At 39.0% G+C, this 21,352-nt stretch overlaps 1 protein-coding gene across 9 annotated transcripts in view; it reads left to right on the top strand.

The window, feature by feature from the left end:
* ADAMTSL3 (ADAMTS like 3) overlaps nucleotides 1-21,352 on the top strand; it is a 179,987-nt gene that overhangs the window by 127,410 nt on the left and 31,225 nt on the right. For all 9 annotated transcript variants that reach the window (XM_032700359.1, XM_032700363.1, XM_032700365.1 and 6 more), the window contains 8 exons: nucleotides 1,849-2,053; nucleotides 2,906-3,053; nucleotides 3,687-3,771; nucleotides 10,449-10,735; nucleotides 17,436-17,565; nucleotides 18,609-18,801; nucleotides 19,475-19,654; nucleotides 20,442-20,595. In XM_032700359.1, the coding sequence (XP_032556250.1) occupies nucleotides 1,849-2,053; nucleotides 2,906-3,053; nucleotides 3,687-3,771; nucleotides 10,449-10,735; nucleotides 17,436-17,565; nucleotides 18,609-18,801; nucleotides 19,475-19,654; nucleotides 20,442-20,595 (1,382 nt within the window). The remainder of the gene's footprint in view (nucleotides 1-1,848; nucleotides 2,054-2,905; nucleotides 3,054-3,686; nucleotides 3,772-10,448; nucleotides 10,736-17,435; nucleotides 17,566-18,608; nucleotides 18,802-19,474; nucleotides 19,655-20,441; nucleotides 20,596-21,352) is intronic.

Genomic DNA, 21,352 nt, shown 5'->3' with positions numbered 1-21,352 from the left:
ATTAAATAGTTAATTGCTCTTTGGTTCCTGAGATTTTTAAAGAAAATGAGTTAACACTGGCCATTCATTTAAGTCAAAGAACAGTATAACTGTTGCTCTTCAAACGGGTTTTGTATTTGTGATATGTTATCAGTATCTCAGCATACAGCTTTATTCAGAATTCTTTTGAATATATACTTCCATGGCTTGCTGTGCGTTTATATATACTCATGAGTATATATACTCATTCTTCCGCTGAGTTTAAGCATGATTAATATATTTTTTGTAGGCAGCTTAATGAATTGTTTAAAATAGGAAGTGTCCTTGATTTACCTGCTGCATCATAAAAAGTATGTAGTAGTTGCTTAAATTTACCTTTGATTTATAGGCTTTTGCTTCATCAACTCTGATATTATGACTTTCTTTATGATAGCCAAGTTACTCTTGATTAATTGATTTTGGTGGGATATTGTAGTACTTGCTGAGTCCATTGTTCATAATGGATATAATTATTTTCATGATCCTTTCTGAGCCCCTGCAGTTGTAATAGAAATAAGTTTTAACTGACAGGACATTGATGAACCATAAGATGTGATGCGGGACTCAATCATTTCCCAAGCCTTGGCTTTGATTTGGGTGGATGGTGAAAAGAAAGCAGGAGATAAGAGGTGAAGGGTGAGGAAAAATTGCGTGGGGGTCATTGGAACCTATAGAAAAATACTATGATAGAAGCTTGTTATCTCTAAATGTGTCAGGGGCAGGATATTATTGAAGTTAGGTTTTTTTGAGAGGTGGCTGCTTAAATGTACATTCATGCTAAGGTCCAGAGATAAATGAAACTGAGTTTGTAGCCTAAAAACCTCCAGATAATTCTCACTTCAGGTGGTGCAACATTTGCTGTTTTTATTGTAGTTAGGTCAAAGATTGTGGATAGATGTCCATTTTGAAGAGTTTCCTTTCCAAAAGGTTGTTTATTATCCCTCTGTTGGAGGCTACTATCCCACAGCTCTGCTGGTTCACAGGTTTTTCTTAATCTTAAATTTTCCTTAATCTGTGCATTGCCCTGCTTCGGGAGGAATCAGCTTGATTAGCCAAAACAGCTGGAATGGATGAGCAGCTGCCTTTTTGCTTGAAGCAAGCTGGAAAGTGGGAATACAAGGTCATTCAATGGCATTTTAATGAGGGTGGAAAACTCTTGCAGAACTGCAGTGATGACCAGCCAAATGATGCCTGTCACAATTTCTTCACAGTCCTTATGGACCAAGGCAGTTTGATATGAAATGTTCGGGTTTACCCAAAGTGTTGGAGTTCCCATTAAAATTACTTCCTGAACAGATTTTTTTAAGGGTAATCTGAATGATGTGGGCAGTGGTGAGCAACTGTGGATAGTAACACCCTGAGTCAGGACAGCCAGATCTGTCTTTGTCTTTGGACTTCATAGGATCTCAAAGTACCTGGGCTTCTTGGCCTCTGACATTGGTAATAAGGGTCTATATGACCATGTAAATTAAATAAAAAATATTCTTCTTAGGTGATCTAGACTATTTAGAAGTAAATTCATTCCAGTAGTCCAGCTCAGTATATTAATGGTCTTTAACTTGTGTACAAAAATAAGATTTTCAGTTATTTTTGGAAATAACTTAAATTTGTATTTTTGTCTTTCTTCTGATTTTGCACATGAATTTGAGCCTGGAATATTGCAATGTAGCTCTGTGATTCAATATATATGTGTGTGGTGAGAATCCAGCAAACAAACTATTAGTGGGTTTTAATTGACACTACGGATGGACTCAGTATTTTGCTCTTTTAATAGAGGTTACTGGAATAAAAAAGAGCCTTATTTTTAATATATCTGAGTTCTTTTTCCAGGTGGGAACATAATCCATGGACTGCATGTTCAGTTTCCTGTGGAGGTGGTATTCAGAGAAGAAGTTTTGTGTGTGTAGAGGAGACCATTCATGGAGAGATACTGCAAGTGGAAGAATGGAAATGCATGTATGCCCCAAAGCCCAAAGTCATTCAGACCTGCAATCTGTTCGATTGTCCAAAGTGGGTGGCAATGGAATGGTCTCAAGTAAGTTGAAAAGTAATTTGGACCTTTATTCTTTCTTTTCTAAAGGAAGCCTCCAGTCTTGTGTTACCATGTGTTTATGAGCACAGTGCTATTAAGAAAGTATAGCCCTGAAAGATAATTCATAGTTCTTGCTAGGAGACATTTGCATTAAGCAATTCTGCCTGATAATCAAAACGTTCACATGTCCGTGTGGAGGAAAATGCATGTAGAATTCTTTATGCCTTTTGAATTGCTGCTTTATATGGAGGAGAAGTTAGAGACAGAGGTGAGGTCCCTCTGCAATCAGGTCATTTATGTCTCAGTTCTTGATAAATGTGGTATTTCACTGGATATAAGAACTAAAGGCACGTCTGTCTTAGGGGCTGGCAAGTCTGCAAGGGTGATTTTCCAGCATTCTTGCCTTTCATTACAGTAACAAGAGCATAAGCCAACTTGTCCTGGCTGTGGTTATCTGATACAGCCAGATAGCTCAGCACTCCTATAATTCCTTAGTTCATCCAAATGACATCACTGACACAGAGTGTAGAAACTGCAGCACGCCTGACCCAGCTTTAACTGCAAATGACCACTGTGAGAGGGTGTATTCTCAGTGCACAGCCATCTCTGGTTCAGACTGTTGCCAATCAGATAAGCTTTATAGAACCCCAAGAAATCACTTGCATTCCCAAAACTTAGACTTTTTTTTTCCAGCATCAGCCTTTTCTTTACTCGCTTAGCAATGCGGGGACAAATTCATGCGTCTCCGTGGAAAAACTTAAGTGAGCACGTCGTCAGCACTTGTAATTTCCTTTTTAAGAGTATTTGTAAATACAATAAAGAAATAGGTTGAGGTGGTTGTGTTGTCTCCTGCAGTGCACAGTGACCTGTGGCCGAGGCTTGCGGTACCGAGTGGTGCTGTGCATTGACCACCGTGGGCAGCACGTCGGGGGCTGTAACCCACAACTTAAACTGCACATAAAAGAGGAGTGCATCGTGCCAATACCGTGTTACAAGCCAAAAGGTAACTGGAATTTTGTCTGGGTCTGTTATTGTTTTACATTTTTGTTCAGAGAATTAAAAGCCCCTGGTAACCTTTTTCAGAAATGCCAGAAGCTGGAATTTACTAGGACTTATTTCAGCCTTGGCAGAAACAAGCACTTTAATTATTGGTGCTAGGAGAAGTGCCCTGCTGTTATTTTTTGCTGATAATGTGGCCAGACTGTCATGAGGTGAACATGCAAACTGAATCTATACAGTCTGGTCAACTTGGGAAAACCAGAATAAATGAGGTTAACACGGGGAGGAGGAATTGTTCAATAATACTTAAAATGAAACTCCATATGTATCACCTGGGATCTTGTTTGTTTGCTCTTGTTAAATGTGTCAGCTTTCTCAGTGGGCCTCAGCAGCTCATTAAGTTGTAATCAAACTGGTTTCCTTCTCCCTTCTCCATTTCTGCATATTTAAAATAAAGAATGTAGCTCAAACATCACGAAGAAATTATCTAGTAAATGTTGTTCTATTATCCATTTTTATCTTTATTCAAAAGCATTAGATCAATAGGCAATATGAAGGTGAATAATGCTAACATCTACATTTTGCTTTGATATTGGAGGAATTACTGAATGTTTTGGGGGGGGTTTTCTTCTACCAGAAAAAAGTCCTGTGGAAGCAAAATTGCCATGGTTTAAACAGGCCCACGAAATGGAAGAGACCGTAACAGTCTCAGAAGAGCCAACGTAAGTACATTGTCTTTTACGGTGAAGGAACATTCCCAGTGTGTTTTGCAGATATCTGGAATGACTGTTGCTGTGCAGTTTGCTGTGACCGTTGACCCTCTTTGGGAGATGAGTTGTGTTGTGAGCTGTTCCTAATTTTCCATCTCAATTGCTTCTGGAGCTCCTGTTCTGTATGACGCGGAGCTACACTGTTACGGTGTCCTGATATCATTCGAGCAATTCAAAGGGATCCTAACTGAGCCTAATTAAACCTTAATTAATGCACGTGGAAACATTTCAGCACATATAAATTAAATAAATGCAGTTGTTCTATTCCGGTCGTAGCTGTTACCTCAAGAATGTAGTGGTTGTATTAAAACTTAAGAGGTACTTTGTAGGCTTGCCAGGATTTCCTTGGGGGGTGAGACCAATGCATAAAGCAAGTGAGAAAAACCTGCTGATCTCTGAGCTTAGCTAATCTGTGGGGGTAAGTTGTGCTATTTTACATGTGTATATGTGTGAAATGACATCTGGATTTTGTGAGTCCCCTTAAAAACTGATGAGCGTGAACCTTGCAAGTTCTAAGGATGAAAGCATAACTTAAATCCAGCTACACTTGTTCCTGACTCTCTTATGTTAGGACATCCATACAGTTGCTTATATCCCCTGTGTACATTTCATACATACATACATATGTATATGTAATATATTAATATGTAGTATTTAATTTTCTATAAGGTTTTCATGAGAGATTTTGAACAGTATTTTGTTGTGCTCTGCAGAATTCTACACTCTTTTGTAATAATGTCAGTTTGAAATAGTTTAGGTGATCTTACTGAAGTTCCTTTGGATTTATATTTCTCTGAGAGCGGAGTGTGCCCTATGCTTATTTTTCTTCTTCCATCGAGCTATTCCTGGTTTTTGGCACACATGTAGCAACAGGTGCGATCATGAGTAATAAAATCTTTACACCTGCACTGACTCACAGAAGAAACCTCTTGCCAAACAGGTGTTTATATAGTTATGGTGACTGTACTTTAAACTTTTCACTGCACTAGCCTCTCAAGTCAAGTGTCAGCCTACTGTGAGCAGTTATTTCACTCTCCAAATTGGTGGCCCTGAATGCAGGCAGGGTAGTAGCAAAGACATAAAAATAAAGTGTGATTGTCGAAAGGGGTGATGCAACCAAATGTGCCTGTTGAATGTCAGCATAGCAGAATAGAGGTGTATGAGGCCACTTCTAAAGAGTGTTCAGCACGAAGCTATAAAGAAAATTATCTCTAGCATTACAAAATCCTGCTGTGGCAACTGTGAGCTAATGCATTTTCTAGGTTTTTAGGGTCCTTCAGCATCAGTCTGACAGAACAAGCAAGGAGGACTGGCAAGGACACAGCATCTGTTTAGAGTGTATATAGAATATAACAGAAATGAGCTGGAAACTTTGTCATGGGTTCCCTTGTACCTTGTCCTGACAAAGGAAGCAGTAATTCATCCTTCCTAGTTATGACAGGTGTATTCCACTGCAGCCTCACCATGTGAATGGATCCACGTGTTCGAGTTCCCAGAGTGTTGTCACACCTGTGCAGTTCTGCAGTTTCCTGAATCTTTTTTCTTCTTCACTTATTCTGGAGACTGAGATGTTTTTCATCTTCCGTTAATGATCCTCATCCTGTCCTGAGACCTTCCTTCACATTTTCCAGAAGCATCTTCATCTAAGTCTAAAAGGTTCCTCCAACCACTTCTTGCCGATGACTCCTCTCGGCCATCCCCTCTTTCCTGAGGTGTTGCTGAGGTGCTGTGCTTTCCTAGTCTGGGCATTCTGGGCTCTCCTGGGACCCAGCTCTAACACTGCAGCCAGATTCCCCATTAGTTTAATTTTGCCTGTATTCTGCTGCCAACTGCTCTTACTTTAGTCTTCTAAGGAAGCTGGCAGGTAAGGGGAAATGAGAAATAACTGGTCCCTGACTTCATTCCTTTTTGCAGATTTTCTGTTGGCCATGTGGACAATGGTTTGCAACCAGAGAGTTTCTCCATCGATGCCTTAAACCTTGTGCTCTAACTGCTCTAGTCTTTTCCAGTTAGAGACAGATTTTTGGGTCATGGATTAGGTTTTAGAAACTGTAGCAGTAAGTTACTTTTCTCAGAATAAATTATAACAAGATTTTCCTCTGGTTTGGATCTGTTGAATTTTGTTTTCCGTAATTTACACATGACACAGCGATAACTCATAGCCCACCTCTGCCTAGCAGGACACTTATGATTTCCTTGGTAAAATGCCATCACTTTTAATTTTAGTTATTCTCTTGTCGTGCAAACTTAAACCACAATATGAAGTCTCAACTTCTAATACATCCTTTTACTACAACCGTCATTCTCTGCTTTTGTGTGATATTTTAGTTGATAATGAATAAGAGAATAAATGCAGCTGTGTTTTAGAACCCACAAGTGATGGATATGCCAAAAGTAGCTTGTGGAAGATAAATATTTCTGCCGCTGTGGTCTACCACGGCTGGTGTCCTGAATTTACATAGAGGGGGAACGTTCAAAAGCTTCTTTTTTTATTATTAGCAAAATAAAAAATGACTGTCCTTAAAGTGAGGCCAAGAAAAATGTAGGTCTGACCTTTTTAGTTTTTAGTTGTGGAATGTGATGACAGTTGATACCAATCATTATTTTAAATGTTCTTCCCTCGAGCCTTTTTAGTTACAGTGGGATTCACAGAGAAGATCAAGCAAGTTCTTGCATCCTTTTTATTAGTCCTAAGTTATAGAAACAGACACCTCAACTGCTTTTCAATGTCATGGTTTAGGACAAAGCTGAAATGGTTTCCAAAACTGATACTTTTTTTCAGTAATATGAGCTAAAAAGTGATCACTGGGCTTGTGGAGTTGTACTCCCTGGATGTGAAATGCAGTGTCTCTCACAATGGTTCACGCTCATTGTATTGGAGTCATTTTCACAGAAATGTCCTCGCTATGCCTTTGGCGACAGAGAATTACCCATTTTTCACAGCTCCTTCTCTGAAAATGGGCTGGTGATTTTGTGAAATACATTAGACTAAATGTTGATAAAACCAGCAGTGTGACTGTTTAGAGCAGTGGTGGTGCTCTAGGGAGGGGCAGGTTGTCAGTGTTGTGGAAGTTCTGCCCCAGTAACAGCCAGCATTTCAGATAATTCAAACTTTTATCCAGGCCCCTTGGTGCACTAGAACTGGAAATAAGAGCAGCCCTCTTTTTTTTTTTCAGGATTTAGGCATTTCCTGTCTTTACTGAAAGCAAGAACTACAGGCATGAGGGGGAAAAAAAAAAAAAGAAACACCCTGTTTTCGAAGTCTTTTGAAAGCTGCAGAGAGCTCCACTGAGTTCAGTTTTCAGTTCAGATTTGGTTTGGTTGTGTTGGGCTACTCTGTCCCAGTTTTATCATCAGTAGTTTAGGTCACTGCTTCATTTCCCAGGTCATCCTGCTTGGGCTTTTACAGCTTGCACCAGGTGAATGCACATTCTCATTAGCCTTAGGCTGGTAACACTGCAGCCTGACATACCCTCCACTGCATCTGTACTGTGTTCATTATTTATACCCGCACAAACAGAAGTATTTTAGTTCTGTATTGCACTGGGAAAAATGACTGAACAAAAAGGCTGGTTTTTGAAAAGTTGAACCTGCTAAAATTTGCATTTTTCCATGCTTTTCCTTTTTTTTTTTTAATCAGGTGTCTCATCTGCAAACTTAAAGATCTCAGAAAATTTTCGTTTACCACTGTCCTACTCATTATAAATTCCCAATGATCTGCAAGGCATTGCAGTACAAGTACTCTGATGCTTCTTAATCCGTACCTGAGATAACTGAGTGTGTGCCCACTGCAGGCAGACTGAGTTTACTTCAGGGAAGTATTGTGCCCTAAGCATTGCCACATGTATGCTGTGAATGCCACTGAGTGAAAAATACATCACTTCTGAGGCTGGTGGTGTTGACTTTAATGACCTGTCACAGGCTTTGCTTTTGCATGTTAAATATGAAGTAAAAATTAAAAAAATCATATGCCTAAACTAAAAATTCAGATAAAATTCAGTTCTCTCATTGTCCAGTCAGTTCCTACTCTAATTTTTTATTGGCAATCTTCATTGGCTTCTATTGAAGGTATTTAGTGTGACTTTAACATGATCATCCTTGGAGTAGTTCTATAATTTAGGATTTCAATAGTCATGTGACTGGTTTAGCAAATGCCAAGGTAGAATAGAAAGTGTTTTGTGCGTTGCATTTTTATCTTGCGCTTCACTGAAAACATATCAGACACTAATATTCAACAGGAAAAGCTCAATTATAATATAGCCTTGCTAGAAATAAAAGAAAAAAACTCTTAGAATTTTCTGAGTTTCTTTATAAATCAATTGGTTGCTGAATGAAGTGATTGCTAAGGTTCAAAACTTCTTTTAATTTTTACAGGATTTCAAAAGAACGTATTGTACATTATTGTGGAATGTTTTAATGCACTCAACTAGCAGTACGCAAAACTAACACTTATTTCTGGTATGCTGCTGTCATGCTTTTACCAAAACAACTTATGCTTTCAGACTGCAGACTCCTAGGTGTGGTTAGAACACCAACCAACTCTTTTCAACTATAAATGTCCATCAGTTTTATTTTTTCAATTAGGTACATAGCTACAAATGGACTTCGATTTTTGGGGTTTTTTTTTTACACAGAAGGAGAAGAAAGTAATCACTCTGTGAAGCCTGTGCACACTGGCCTTGATCCAATAAAGCACTTAAGCACAAGTTTCCCTCTGAACACATTATCGTCCCATTGACTTCAAAGCACAGCTAATATGCCTGAAGTTAGGCACATGCTTAAGTGTTTCATTGGATGAGGGTGCTTTTGCCACGCAAGCCTTAGGTAGTTTGCATGGGTGTCTTTGAAAAGACAGCTGAAAAGACAGTCTTTGAAAAGTCTGCTGTTTCAGGGTTAAGCTGATTCTATCTGCTGGAGTGAGAGAAAGCCTTTCTTTGCAGCTTTTCCCATTAGAACTTGCTATCCAAGAGCATCTGGACATTGACCCCCAGCAGCTGTGCCCTTGGACTCAGTGGGCTGTTGGGTTGTGCCAGTAGGGCATTTGCTCGGATTTGAGCACTGTATGACACAGCCATCCATCATTTTGATAGTACTCTTCCAATAAAAATCAGTATGGTCATCTACTTGGAAGGTAGTCAGATCTGTGAAGGATGAGCACTTGCAGTTCTCCTCGGTGTGAAGAGGAGCTGGAGACAGTGTGCCCTTTACTGAGGTCTGTTGAGGACTATTTAGCTCTAACGAAAATCCTGAGACTGTTCAAAGAAACGTTGATGGGCTTTTATATATTTATCTTTGTAGTAGAGTTGTATATGTATTTCTTTAACATCCCCTTAAAGAATAACCAGTTAACCTTGTAACCCTATTGGAAATGGGAATAGTCTTTTCCCCCAGAGAAAGTCTGTCTTGGGGTCTGTCCCAGTCACAGCCTGGGTGACTATCCCAAGGACTGAGTTGGAGCATCCTTACAGGCTATCCACCCATCTGTTCTCCTTTCTCCTGTTTGATTCTTCCTCTGTGTACACTGGCAAGAAGTTATTGGCGCAAGATGATAAACTGTCCACAGAATCAACCACACTGTTGACATTTTTCTGTGCTTGCTGTGTATGCAGAGCATAAATACTGATTTTTGTCTTACACAACTGTTCTTATATTTGTAAGGGCAGCTTTCCTGCAGTAAAGGAAAGATAATTCTTAATCCGAGATAAGGGGAAAATCTTTGAATACTAATTTGAATCTTTCCTCCCAAATGCATTTTTAACATTTGTCAAATATATCCTCCTGTATCTCCTGCTGGTGTTTTAATCATCAGCTGCATTTGGACACATAATAAAGAGCAACTACAGCCTTTTGAAACAAAATGTCAACTCTGTATTTGATTTCTTACAAAATATACCCCAGAGCCACCCAGCATGACTTTTATTAATGAAACTCAACCCCTTGACTCTTTTGCCATTTTGAAAATTACTGTCAGTGGCCCTCGAAGTCAGGGAATATTATAACAAAATCACAATCTGTAAAATAAGATTTTACTGTAGTTCATCAGGAGCATAAATGCTTTCTAATAAAACTGATGGATTATAGACTGTTCTGGTCAGACTTTATGGAAGATGAGAGGCTGCTTCCAAGATTGAAGAGCAGCCTGTGGTGGTGGGCATTGGAGGTAGCTGGATTTGAAAAGTGCTTCTCTTCTCTCTCATTGCTAATTATTAGTAAAACATAAGGTGAGGGCCTCTCAGATTTAAGCAGACTGCAAATATACTTTTGGCATATGCCCAAGTCTGTGTACCTGGGGAGCTATTTTATGTTGTATAGAAATATCTTCACAAGTTTCCCTTTTTTAGCACTGAAGGAGACTGAGAAGGAGACTTAGGTGATATCCTTTTTTCCTCAAAAAAGGGTACAGCTTTTCCCTGTTCCTCGTGATTCTTTCCTAGATTTTCTGTGAATTTTGGTAAATGGCTTGGAATGGGAGGCAAGTGAAAGACTGAAGACACTTGACTCTGCATTCTATTTAAGCATCAAATAGTATAATGTATTGTCTGCTCTGTGTATAAATACACAGTGCACACAGAGACACAATTACATGGAATAAAATGACAGTGTTTCTGCTGCACTGTGATTGTTTGCAGGTTTATTCCTGAGCCCTGGTCCCCGTGCAGTGCCACGTGTGGCAGTGGTGTACAGGTGCGGGACGTGAAGTGCCGAATTCTTCTCGCGTTCACTCAGACCGAGGTTGAACTGCCTGAGGAGGAGTGTGAAGATGAGAAGCCACCAACAGAACGAGTCTGTCACCAGGTGTCCTGTGACAGTGATCCTGTCCCCTACATACCAGAATTTTCACATGCTGAGGATGGCAATGTGATTTACGACTGGGAATACATTGGGTTTACTCCTTGTTCAGCCACGTGCCTTGGAGGTACCTTTATTTATTTATTTATCCTGAGTTGTAAGAATTTGGCATTGTTTGATATTGCTGGGTCTTCTGTTAGGGTTACCCTAAAGTAGCTACGTTGATCTGTAGGAAAACATGCAGCTACAAGCTTTAACATATTTCTTGGCTATCCATAGAGTATTTCAAACTACTGTGTTTCATTTATCAAACACTGACTTTATTTGGTTAAGTGACTTGTTTTAGTCTTGCTGCTGCAGGAGCCTCTGCCAGGCAGTCAGTGGTACCAGCATGTTTGATGCATCAGTGCTGGGAATATTTTAGATGATCTGTCCTTTCCTAGGAACTGAAAGTGATGATTACAGAGGTAAAATTCCCACGTTTATTCTTCATCTTCTGAAATGCTGTCATTTTCTGCAGTAAAGTAGGAATACAAAGTTTTAATTAGGGAGACTTGCTTTCAGCCTTATGAGCACGAAGATGAAACAGGAGTTAGTTTTGGTCTTGGTGCTCTCTATCCCTCCACAGGAACTCTGTGCCATACATCTGTCTGCAAGTAGTTAGGCACATTCCTTTTTGGATGTAATCGAATCTCCTTGTCGTCCTAAGTACATGTTACTAGACAAGGTTGCTACTACATACTGTACTTTGGGACCAAACACAAGTGAGTTATGAAGTGTTAAGTGGAGGCAGTGGAATTGTGAACACACCTATATATGACAGGACTGCTGACATCAGTGGGAAGTGAAGACAGTTGTACCCACAGAAGAAATAAAAAATGTAGAAAAGGGAAGAACAGAAACAATTGGAAGCAGAGAGCTAGATAGAGCTCACAGACAGCAGCCTCTTTTGTGCTGTTCACCAGTTCAAACCTGGAAGACAGAAGCTGGGAGGGATGCCCCAGAATGGGATCAACAGCATGGTAAGTGATGGATAGTGCCTCCTTTATCAGTTACTACTGCTGTTTACTGAGGGGGTTGATCCATAGGAGTAACAGCACATGTGATCGTAAAAGCTGTAACATCCCATCCCCTGCACTACCTGCAGTGGGCATTATGACTGGCAAGGGAGGAGAGATTGTAGTCCAATTAAGTAAATATGGAGATGGAAGTGACAGCTATTGTGACTCTTTTTTTAAAGAGAGAAATGTTTTTAGAAATAAAGAAATAAGGAGGTGTTCTAAAACTCCAAAGTTTTTCAACTTTGAGGACATCATCAGATAGCTAGGTTGAAATAATCTCTAGTCTTTTCCTGCTGTTGCACATGTGCATGTTTACAGTGCCTGCATCTTCATGGGTGTTTGTCCATGCATAAAGCATCCACTTGCCCTTGATGTGCAAGCTGATAGTAATTTAAGGAGCCTGTACTGAATACAGTAGTTTCATCTGAGGGAACTTCAAAATTACTGATGAGCAGAATCTCATGTTGACTTCTGACCCTTTCATGAATTTGGTAGGTTCTCTGACCTAGAATTGTCCTGTAGGTGTTCATAGTAATCTAAACCATTTGTTTGACATGCAGTAGAAATTTCCCACTTGAAGAAGTTTGAAAGACAATATCTGTTTGTGTTCTTAAGGCTTCTGTGGTGTCATTGGTACTGTGTCTAGACATTTTCCTTATGTGATGCTCCGGGGAAATGTGGGAAGTTGTCAGGGTGTTTTATCAATGAACAGCTTCAGCAGCCCCTGTGCTGCTATGCTAGTTAGGTACCAGTGATTTTTTTCCTTCTATCAGTTCTGGTCTTCTGGCTGCCTTGGCAGAGGCTTTCAAACAGACCAAAAATTACCTGCCGATAAATAGTTTTAAGGGAACCAGACATCTCTTCTGTTTCCAACTTATTGCAATGTACTGACTAATGATCTCACTGTCTACTATTTTTCCATTGTGTAGTTCAAAGGAGCTGATCCATTTCTGCTAAGTTTTATGTTCAAATTTCATTTCAATTAGATGAACTCTTTCGTTACAAGAAATAAATGTTGTCTGAGTTTGGAATATCCCAGTGTAATGTAAATTATATTAGGTACTTTTTCTCTAGTATGTACATATCTAGCAGTGGCTATTAAAATAAATTCCTGTGGATTTCTGTATCCTCAGAACTCCCTACACCCATTTCTTGGTGCTTAACTCTCTCTGAATGAGGGAAAAGTCTGCAGGGTCTGTGTAGGCTGGAAGCTTTATAGCCACTATTTGAGCAAGGTCCGAATCTCTGTTTCAGAGCTTGTCACTTGCACCTTTTTTTTAATCCTCATACAGACTAGACTTGTAATTCAAAGTCTTCTCTGGTCTCTCTGCGAAGCAGACGAAAAACTGCAGATGGAAACACTGGGGTTTTTCAGGTATTAGAGTTACAGAGCAATCTGCAAGGCAATATCAAACATCATCTTTCCAGTTCCAGAGCAGTAGTAACATGAGTCTTGGGTCATTTTTGTGCTTTCTTCACCAAACGTGTGTGCACAGCACTTGGAGTGCCATACAACTTGCAGCTTTCCAGAACAGCTGTTGTGTTATGGCTGTTAGCATAATTAATGCTTCTTTCATCACTTTTCATGAGTGCAAATGGAAGTTGCTGGATCCTGTTTGTCATAAGGCAGATATCACCTTTAATATTCATAGGAAGCTCTGTAACCATCCTGAAAGCTAAAGACCTGTTTTTCCTTCAGTGCCTAAAGAAATCCCAAACTGAAAGTAAGCCAACTATGTGCTTGGGGATCTCAGGATTTGCCTTTATTTTTCCAGAATGTTTTCGGGAGGTTCTTCAGTTTTGTTTTTGTTTTCTTTTAAATCTGAATAATTTTGGCCCTAGTGTGAGAGCCCCCAACATAAGTTTTATTTCTCATAATATCTTCAGTAGAAAATTGTTACAAGAATAAAGAGTACACCTGAAATGTTTTTGTTGTCTTGTATAGTATTTATTTAGTTTTGTCAATCATTTAACTACTCAACGGTATTTTAAAGGGATGTTTTCCATTTTAAAAAAAATCACTGAATATTTTCTTGTTTAAATATACCTCCGCAAGAGGCGGATTTTGGTTGTTAAAAGCAATTGTTATTATTTATACTCCATGTGCTTTAGAAATTATGATTTGAGCCCCCTTAAGTAATTACACTGGCCTAAAAATAATGAGATTAAATAATAAATAACATAGGCACTTCCTATTATTTCCTCTGTGGTCTGTGGCTTTGGAAACTTTAGGGTGCAGTCAAGTTGTGCTTTTGGGCTTTTGTCTGGACCATAAGGGCTAAAAGTTTACCATTTTATTTATGAGAAACCTGAGATTCTTAGAAAATTAATGGATTCTAGCCAAATTTAAGGGCTCTAAGAAAAACAATGACCTTTCTGAGACTCACATATAAAGCTGAGAGCATTTGCTCTCAACTTGTGTTGTAGTCAATTTGATAACTGTTACTCCTATCACTGGTTTCATTAATGGCAGATCCTGTTTACTCTTTTACAGAAGTTTAAAACAGATTTACAGAGAGGCTCAGGGATTGACATTTCTTCAGCTGTTAGTACATATTATTAAGCAGTCACCAAACTGAAACTATCTGTCCTTCCTCTTTCAGGTATAGAGAATAGATCCACCCTCTTACCTTTTGCACAGCAACTTTCGACCCCTGTTTTCTTTGTACTCTAAAAGAGGCAGAAACAAAAATTCTGGGCTTTTTTCAGGCATTTTGATCTTTTAACACAGCTTCGTGCACTGTGTATTTCAATGCACAGAAAAGATTGTAAAAGAATGTAAATGTATGTGGTTTGAATGCTGGGTTAAAATAGAAAATATTCTATTTCACGGAATAGTAGGGTAATTACTACAATAATGCATCAGATTACTGTAAAAATACTTAATGCTCCCTGCTGCATACATAATGTTTTAGTTAAATTATCTACTGTGTTTATATTATAAGCCAAGAAAGTCATACATATAAAACTTTGCTTGTTTGAATAATAGATTTTTCCACTTTCCAATTGATGTAGAGTAAGAAATTTATCAGTGATTGAAGTTCCCAACTGATGGAAAATTATAGTTTGGGGTGAGAAATCTGATTAATTGTGAAGACATTCAAGCAAATGTAACATCAAATAAGTGCAGCTATTTATTGAATAAAGCTCTCGAACTGAGAACTAAGCAACAGGAAGGGAGTGTTCAGTAGGTATTTAACAGCTCTTTAGTGTCTGTTTTGTACTTCCAGCATCAAAACAAGGTGTAAGTTTTCTTTCAATTAGGCCGCTGTGGGAAAGAATTGCTACTGCAGTTTGTGCTCTCTGCTTGACTCAGATGAAATGCACACCACATATCAACATTTCCTTCTCGTAATACAATTAAAGCTGCGCAGGTCGTGCTACAAGGCAGGAATGGCTTAATGAACTCCAGGTGGCAATTTGCAGTGAAAGCCCATCAGCTGGTATGACGTGCCTTTTGTTCATTTGGCTGGCCAATTTAGCTTATATAACACCAAGATAAAAAGTTCCCCCGGGATTATTGCCAATTTAGATGGTCTGAAAGGTATCTTGCTTCATTCCCCTCCTTTGTGTGACATATTAAGAAGATACTACCTACTGCAACCTGTTCCAGAGCAGCAGCATCACCTTAGAGTGCAGTTTTCCCACAGGATCACAGTGAGGTCAGCAAAGCTGAAGGTTGGTCACAAAGGGTAGATTTTGACCTAAAATGGAGATTATATGGATGCTTGACATGGTCTTGATTGCTCTTTGGCTAGTTCCATTCTGTTTCTACTGGAACACAGTTTCTAAATTCTTACTTCCCTCCTGTAGGCAGTTGAATTTGTATTTCCTGTGTAAGGGGAAAGGGAAGCTGCTCCTGTTTAAACAAACACATGGGGATTGACTGGACAGAAAATATTTGATTCTCCTCGTTGTCAGTGTGCAATAGAAAAAAAAATTATGTTTATAGGTTTGTCATCTTTGGGCATTTTCATGTCTGCATTATGGTCATGGTATTTGTTGTTAAGTATTTATTCTCAGTCTCGCTAGTAAAATAGTTTTTCCACAGTTTGTGTGTTCTACTTAAATGTAATTATCAATACTTTGATACAAGAGAACTGAACGGGTTGTCAATCATATTTAAGGTCAGGTCTTTTGTTCTATAAAAATTCATCACTTTGTAGATGTAGTCAAAACATTTATATAACAAGATCTTTCTGAACTGAAAATGAGTCCCAGAGGGGATCTCTCGGTGTACCAGAGAGCCTGAAAGAAATTGGAACCCATGTTATTCTGAAAATCACTGCTGGTTTACCCCTGCTGAAGTGTCTGAAGTAGCTGGACTGGCTCAAGTGTTGCAGGGAGGGATTGTGGCCTGGGCTGGCTGATACACTGGACTAAGTCAGAATTATTTATAGACAGAAGGAACAACTTTGGTTTATGAAAAGAATGACAGTGCTCGTGTACAGGAAAGAAATATGGGCCATTGGCATGGAGGCAGAACTTTGAGTGTGGGGTATTTCATGGAGCCCGCTGGAATCAGAATGGCTGATGGTCAGCGGTGACAAGAAACTGCTCATTGTGCATATTTGACACAGAATCAGGAATAGTTGTAGCAGCTTTTGTGGTGTTGTTTTGAGGTAATGTCATAGGCGATACTATGAAGTGGTTAGTGAAGGTTTCCAGTTAAAAATACAGCTCTCTTTGAAACCTTAGGAACTGGTCATAAGAAAAGAAGTATAACCTGCTGCTGAAAATAAGTTCCTTACAAAATCACTGGAGATAAGTGAAAGATAAGAATGAAATGGATTTAAATTCTCTGAAACTGTAACTCTTTTTACCTGGAAACCACAAAATAGGCATATTTTATTATTTCAGTGCTTTTTTTGTTCTGTAAGGTTATGATCATTAGCATTGCCTATATAGAACATCCCAGATACACAGAATACCCCAGGCACATCACAACCATCTTGTATTTCATGTGCATGTGAGTGAGCTTTGAAATTGAGCAAGGTTTTCATACTAAAAAATACGATATAGAAAATTGGATAATTACGCAGGTTTAAAATAGAAGTAGTTCACAAAATGTGTATTCACTAAGCTGACTTGTTCTAAAGGAAACTTAGATTACATTTCATTTTGACTCATAGAAATTTGAGTATTAGTAATCTTTCATGCTTCAGTAATAAGATCCAGGTAGCTGCAGATCAGAAGGTGCCAAGAATGGTCACGAGTGAGGAAAGCTCTAGGCTGGGTCAGATTTGCTGCCTTCAGCAAAACTGTTGCATCTCTTGGCCACTGTGAGAATGGCTGACTAAACACAGAACCTTTCTCCTGACTAGAGTTTTGCAGGTTTTCTGCAATTTTTAATAACAGGTTTGCAGATCTTTAGCTTAAAGGCAAGTTAAGTGAGAAGGAATCGCTTTTACCCTGATTTTGGCAGTGAAAGTAGTAGTTGGCTTAGGATCATTACAGAACCAGCAGATGTAGCCTCTGATAGTGTCTTGACAGACAAACCTATTTTCTGTTGTTTTTCAGAGAGATAAAATGTCAAATCAAGCCTTTTAAATATCACAAAAGTAAAGTTCAAGATATAATTCACAAATATCTTTTGAGCATTAAATACGTAAACCTTCTCTCTGTGTTCCTTTCTGAGATGTTACTTTTAAGCCTTCTATCTAGTTCAGTGTTCTGAGCTTTTTTACTGAGTATTATTCAAGAGTGAGATTTACAGGAATCTCTTCCACCTTCACTGTTTCATGAGCATTTTCCTTTTGAATTCAGGAACACAGGAAGCCATTGCAATGTGTCTGCACGTAGAGACAAAACAAGGTGTCAACGAAACCTTGTGTGACAATTCCAAGAGACCACCACCAATGACTCGTACTTGCAACATGAAGCTTTGCCCTCCGAGGTACGTTGTAATAATGAAACCATGTCGTGGCAAAGAAGTGGTTAATATGACTTACATAAACATTGGCTTTCTCAGAAAAAGTTCAGATTGCAGAACTGTGGTCATGCTTTGGGATGAAATTTCACTACTTCTGTTTTAAACGAGGTTTTGGGATTGGGGTGTTTTTTTGGTCTTGTTCACTCCTTTTCCACTCTTCACGTCCCACTAATAAAATAGGGGACATTTTCTGAAATAAATCTCTTCCGTGTTGAATATTTGCCAGAGTTGGAGAAACAGCCTTAACTCTTCTAGTGGTAGAAAGAAAATTTTGAGGATATTTCATGAAGAAACGGAATATTTACTTTCTGTCCTTACCAAATGATGAAAAAATTAATTCAGGATTAAAATGTACCTTCATTTAATGCTTCTTTAGTAGCCCCACAAAGTTCTTATGGCTTCTTATGTTTATTTGGAGATTCTGGGGAAAGAAGAAACCCATTCCAAATTCAAGAAAACCTCTAGTTCATTTGGTCACTTGAAAGGGCCATATGTGAAATTTTGACGTGTGCTGCCTTATTTACCCACTTTTGATCTCTGACATCCCTGATCCTTTGCATATTGTTCTATGTGTTTGCAGAAACCTGCTCTTGCTAAATAAATGTAGGCAAGAAGTTAACAGGAACAGGATGTTTTGTAGAAAACATATACACATTTAAAGGAAGTTTTGCAAATCTATTTACATATTTACGTTTATAAATGTAAACGTCAGCAGGTTGCCAACAGGCTGCTTTTTTAGAGGAGCACTCCGAAAGGAGATGTCAGAATTTGTCTGAAAATTACTCTTTATTAGTTAATAACTTCTGCATTTGCTTGTTACCTGCAAGTTTTTAAATCCAATTTATAATCCTATGTTTCAGCCAAACTGAAGGGGTGTTTTAGCCATCGATCAATAACTGTGCCTGCAGTTGTGTTTTTTTGCTAGGCCCTGTTTGGGCAGGATTACTCTTTCCCCAGTCTGAGGTGTGTTGCTGAAAGGTGATCCTTTGGCTGTGTTGTTGGAATAGGTGGCAAAGCGGCCCCTGGAGACGCTGCTCGGCGACCTGTGGCGTTGGGATACAGACACGAGACGTGTCCTGCCAGCAGCCTGGAGGATCTGCTGTTGCTGCTGAAGAGTGCAAAGACCAAAAGCCTCATTCATTACAAGCTTGTAACCAGATTGATTGTCCTCCTGTTTGGCACGTTGAGGAATGGCAGCAGGTATGACTGGGTTACGGAAGAAGTTTAAATGTGCTCCTCTGGACAGGGACTTGAAACGCTCTAGTACAGAAGGCAGTTCCCCACCTTCTGTATGAAAGTGTTTCAACTTATGTCCTTAGAACAAACTAACCCAGGGTCAAAAGTGCTGCTTTTGACTGTTGTGGTGCCAGTGGGTCGTCACAGGATGTCCTTTTTTAAGATTTCAGAAGGATATCAGTTACTCCAGGCATCATCTCTCTCTCTATGCTCTACGAATACAATAACCTGCTTTTTTCTTCTTTTTCCTTGTAACTTTTTTCTTTTTTCTCTTTTCTCTGGTTTTTTTTTTTTTTTGGTGTCTCAAGGGCAGTTTCCTAAGCTCCCACCAGATGTATTAACTGGTGAGGGACATAGGCATATCTGTGTGTAAGATGCATGTTCTTCTTCAAGATTTGTACTACTTGCTTGCATCTAGGTAGTAGATTTGATTTTTGAGCTCAAGTTCTCATCATTCTAATATATTAAATATTTTAACAGAAGAATTTTTTGTGCTGCTCGATTTTTTTAATTGAAAGTAGATGTTATTTTTCGAGGGGGGAGGGTGAAACTTGCAGTGTTTGAATACCACAGCAGTGTGATGGTGAGCACAGATGTCCATGCAGGAGTACGTGCTATGTTTTGTTCTTCTCCTCAGTGTTCACGTACTTGTGGAGGAGGGATTCAGACCCGCAAAGTGTACTGTAAGCAGCTGTTGACAGATGGAAGTTTCCTGAAACACTCTGATGACACCTGCCAGGAACCTAAATTGCCAACTAGTAAACCATGTGCAAAAACTGACTGTCCTCCTCAGCTGGTCTTTGGAGAATGGTCCAAGGTGAGCAAACCTCAGCAATGGTGAACCAAAACCCTCAACGGCAACGTGAGCCCTAAAGATTTCTGCTTGGGTGAATAAGCTGTTTGGAGCAATAAATTGACAGGGCAGCTGAAGGTTTCACAAGGCATGTGCCTGCACTAAACTGTTCATGCAGTTGCTGTTCATCCATGCCTACAAATCAGACTGATCACAGCCGCTGCCCTGAGTGGTGTTTCAGTGGCTGAAGGACAGAGTGTAAAGCACAGCATTCATTCTACCAGACGTGTTTACCTATCAGTTATTTCATGAGACAACTTCCAAAAAGCAAATCTTTGCATTATTCTGGAATGTGTCCTCCTCCTTTCACATTTAATGCAAGCTTGCTACCACTTCCCATTCAAGAAGATTTAGAAAAGTGAATTTAGAAGCTGCAATTACAGGTCAAGGCAATATGAGATCAGAGAGAGGGCTGAGAGATTTGACAAAGCCTGTTTTAGAACCTGCTGAATTGTTCCTCTCATACTAGATCTCATTACTCTGTTCTGCCCGTGGTTGGACATAAAGAAATACTGGTCTGTTATTTTAATTCCTGAGTTGCTTGCTGGAAAAACTTTTTTTATTCATATTGTCTGGAAAAGTGGAAGTAGTCTAATAACTATATAACACAAGGATTCATATGAAGCAGAGCACGTGCACTCCCTCTCAGAACTAAAAATTAAAAAACCCCACAACAAAACAAGCTAGTTTAAAATTAGCATGTGTGGCGTGGGACACCAAGCTTAGCTTGTCTGTATCCTTCCTTTCACAGTGCTCAGTAAGCTGCGGTGTTGGAATCCAGAGAAGGAAACTTGCCTGCCAAAACCTAACAGCAAAGGGCCAATATGTCACATTAAATGGATCAATGTGTAGTGGTCTGTCTCCTTCACTGCTTGTAAGGTCTTGTCAGATGAATGCCTGCAACAGTAAGTATGTTACTTTCTCTAGTTTCTTGCTGATTTGGAATGATCTATTTAAAAAGAGAAATCTGTATACATGTAAATTCACTCATGTGCCTACACTTACACAACATTACTAATCTGGCACAAACTGTCATAATTGCTAGGCCAGTAATAACATGATTTCTTTTTCCCTGCTAGTTAGAAACATAGGTTATTGTCTCAAGAAGCAGTTTTTGAATACATTTTAAGGTACATAGCTCTCACCTTCATATTTACCCATATTTGATCTGATTTTTCCTTTATCATTTACTCTATTCCAACTAAAAAAAAAAATCCATAAATTGACTATAAATTACAAAAGGCATTAGAAAAGATAAGAATCCAGTTCTGCCTTGTCTTTTCACTGTACATTTGTATTACACTGGACATTTCGCTTAGCATGGTGGAATTCAAAACCTGAAACTCTGTACCAGTGATTTTCAGTATAATTTCTATCTTTCCTTGTAGAAATTGGAGTCCCAGTCTCATGAGCTTTGCAGGAAGTAAGGACAGTACAGGAACTTCTCAAGTAATCCAATATTTTGTTGCTGTCTATATAAAACCTTTTTAGAAAGATTGTCAATAGAAATTGTACAATTTGGGCACAGTTGGGTTATGATACTAATGGTAGTTGCACTAATTGCATGTGTGTAACACCAGTGGAAATACCTCACTGATACAGAGTATGTTCAGTTACAGACACTAATTTGGAATAGACAGTTCTAAATGCAGGTTCCTTGTG

Source organism: Chiroxiphia lanceolata, chromosome 12, assembly GCF_009829145.1.
Source record: "Chiroxiphia lanceolata isolate bChiLan1 chromosome 12, bChiLan1.pri, whole genome shotgun sequence".
Lineage (NCBI taxonomy): Eukaryota > Metazoa > Chordata > Aves > Passeriformes > Pipridae > Chiroxiphia > Chiroxiphia lanceolata.
The sequence above is the reverse complement of the archived record's forward strand: the minus strand, read 5'-3'. Positions and strand labels throughout refer to the sequence as shown.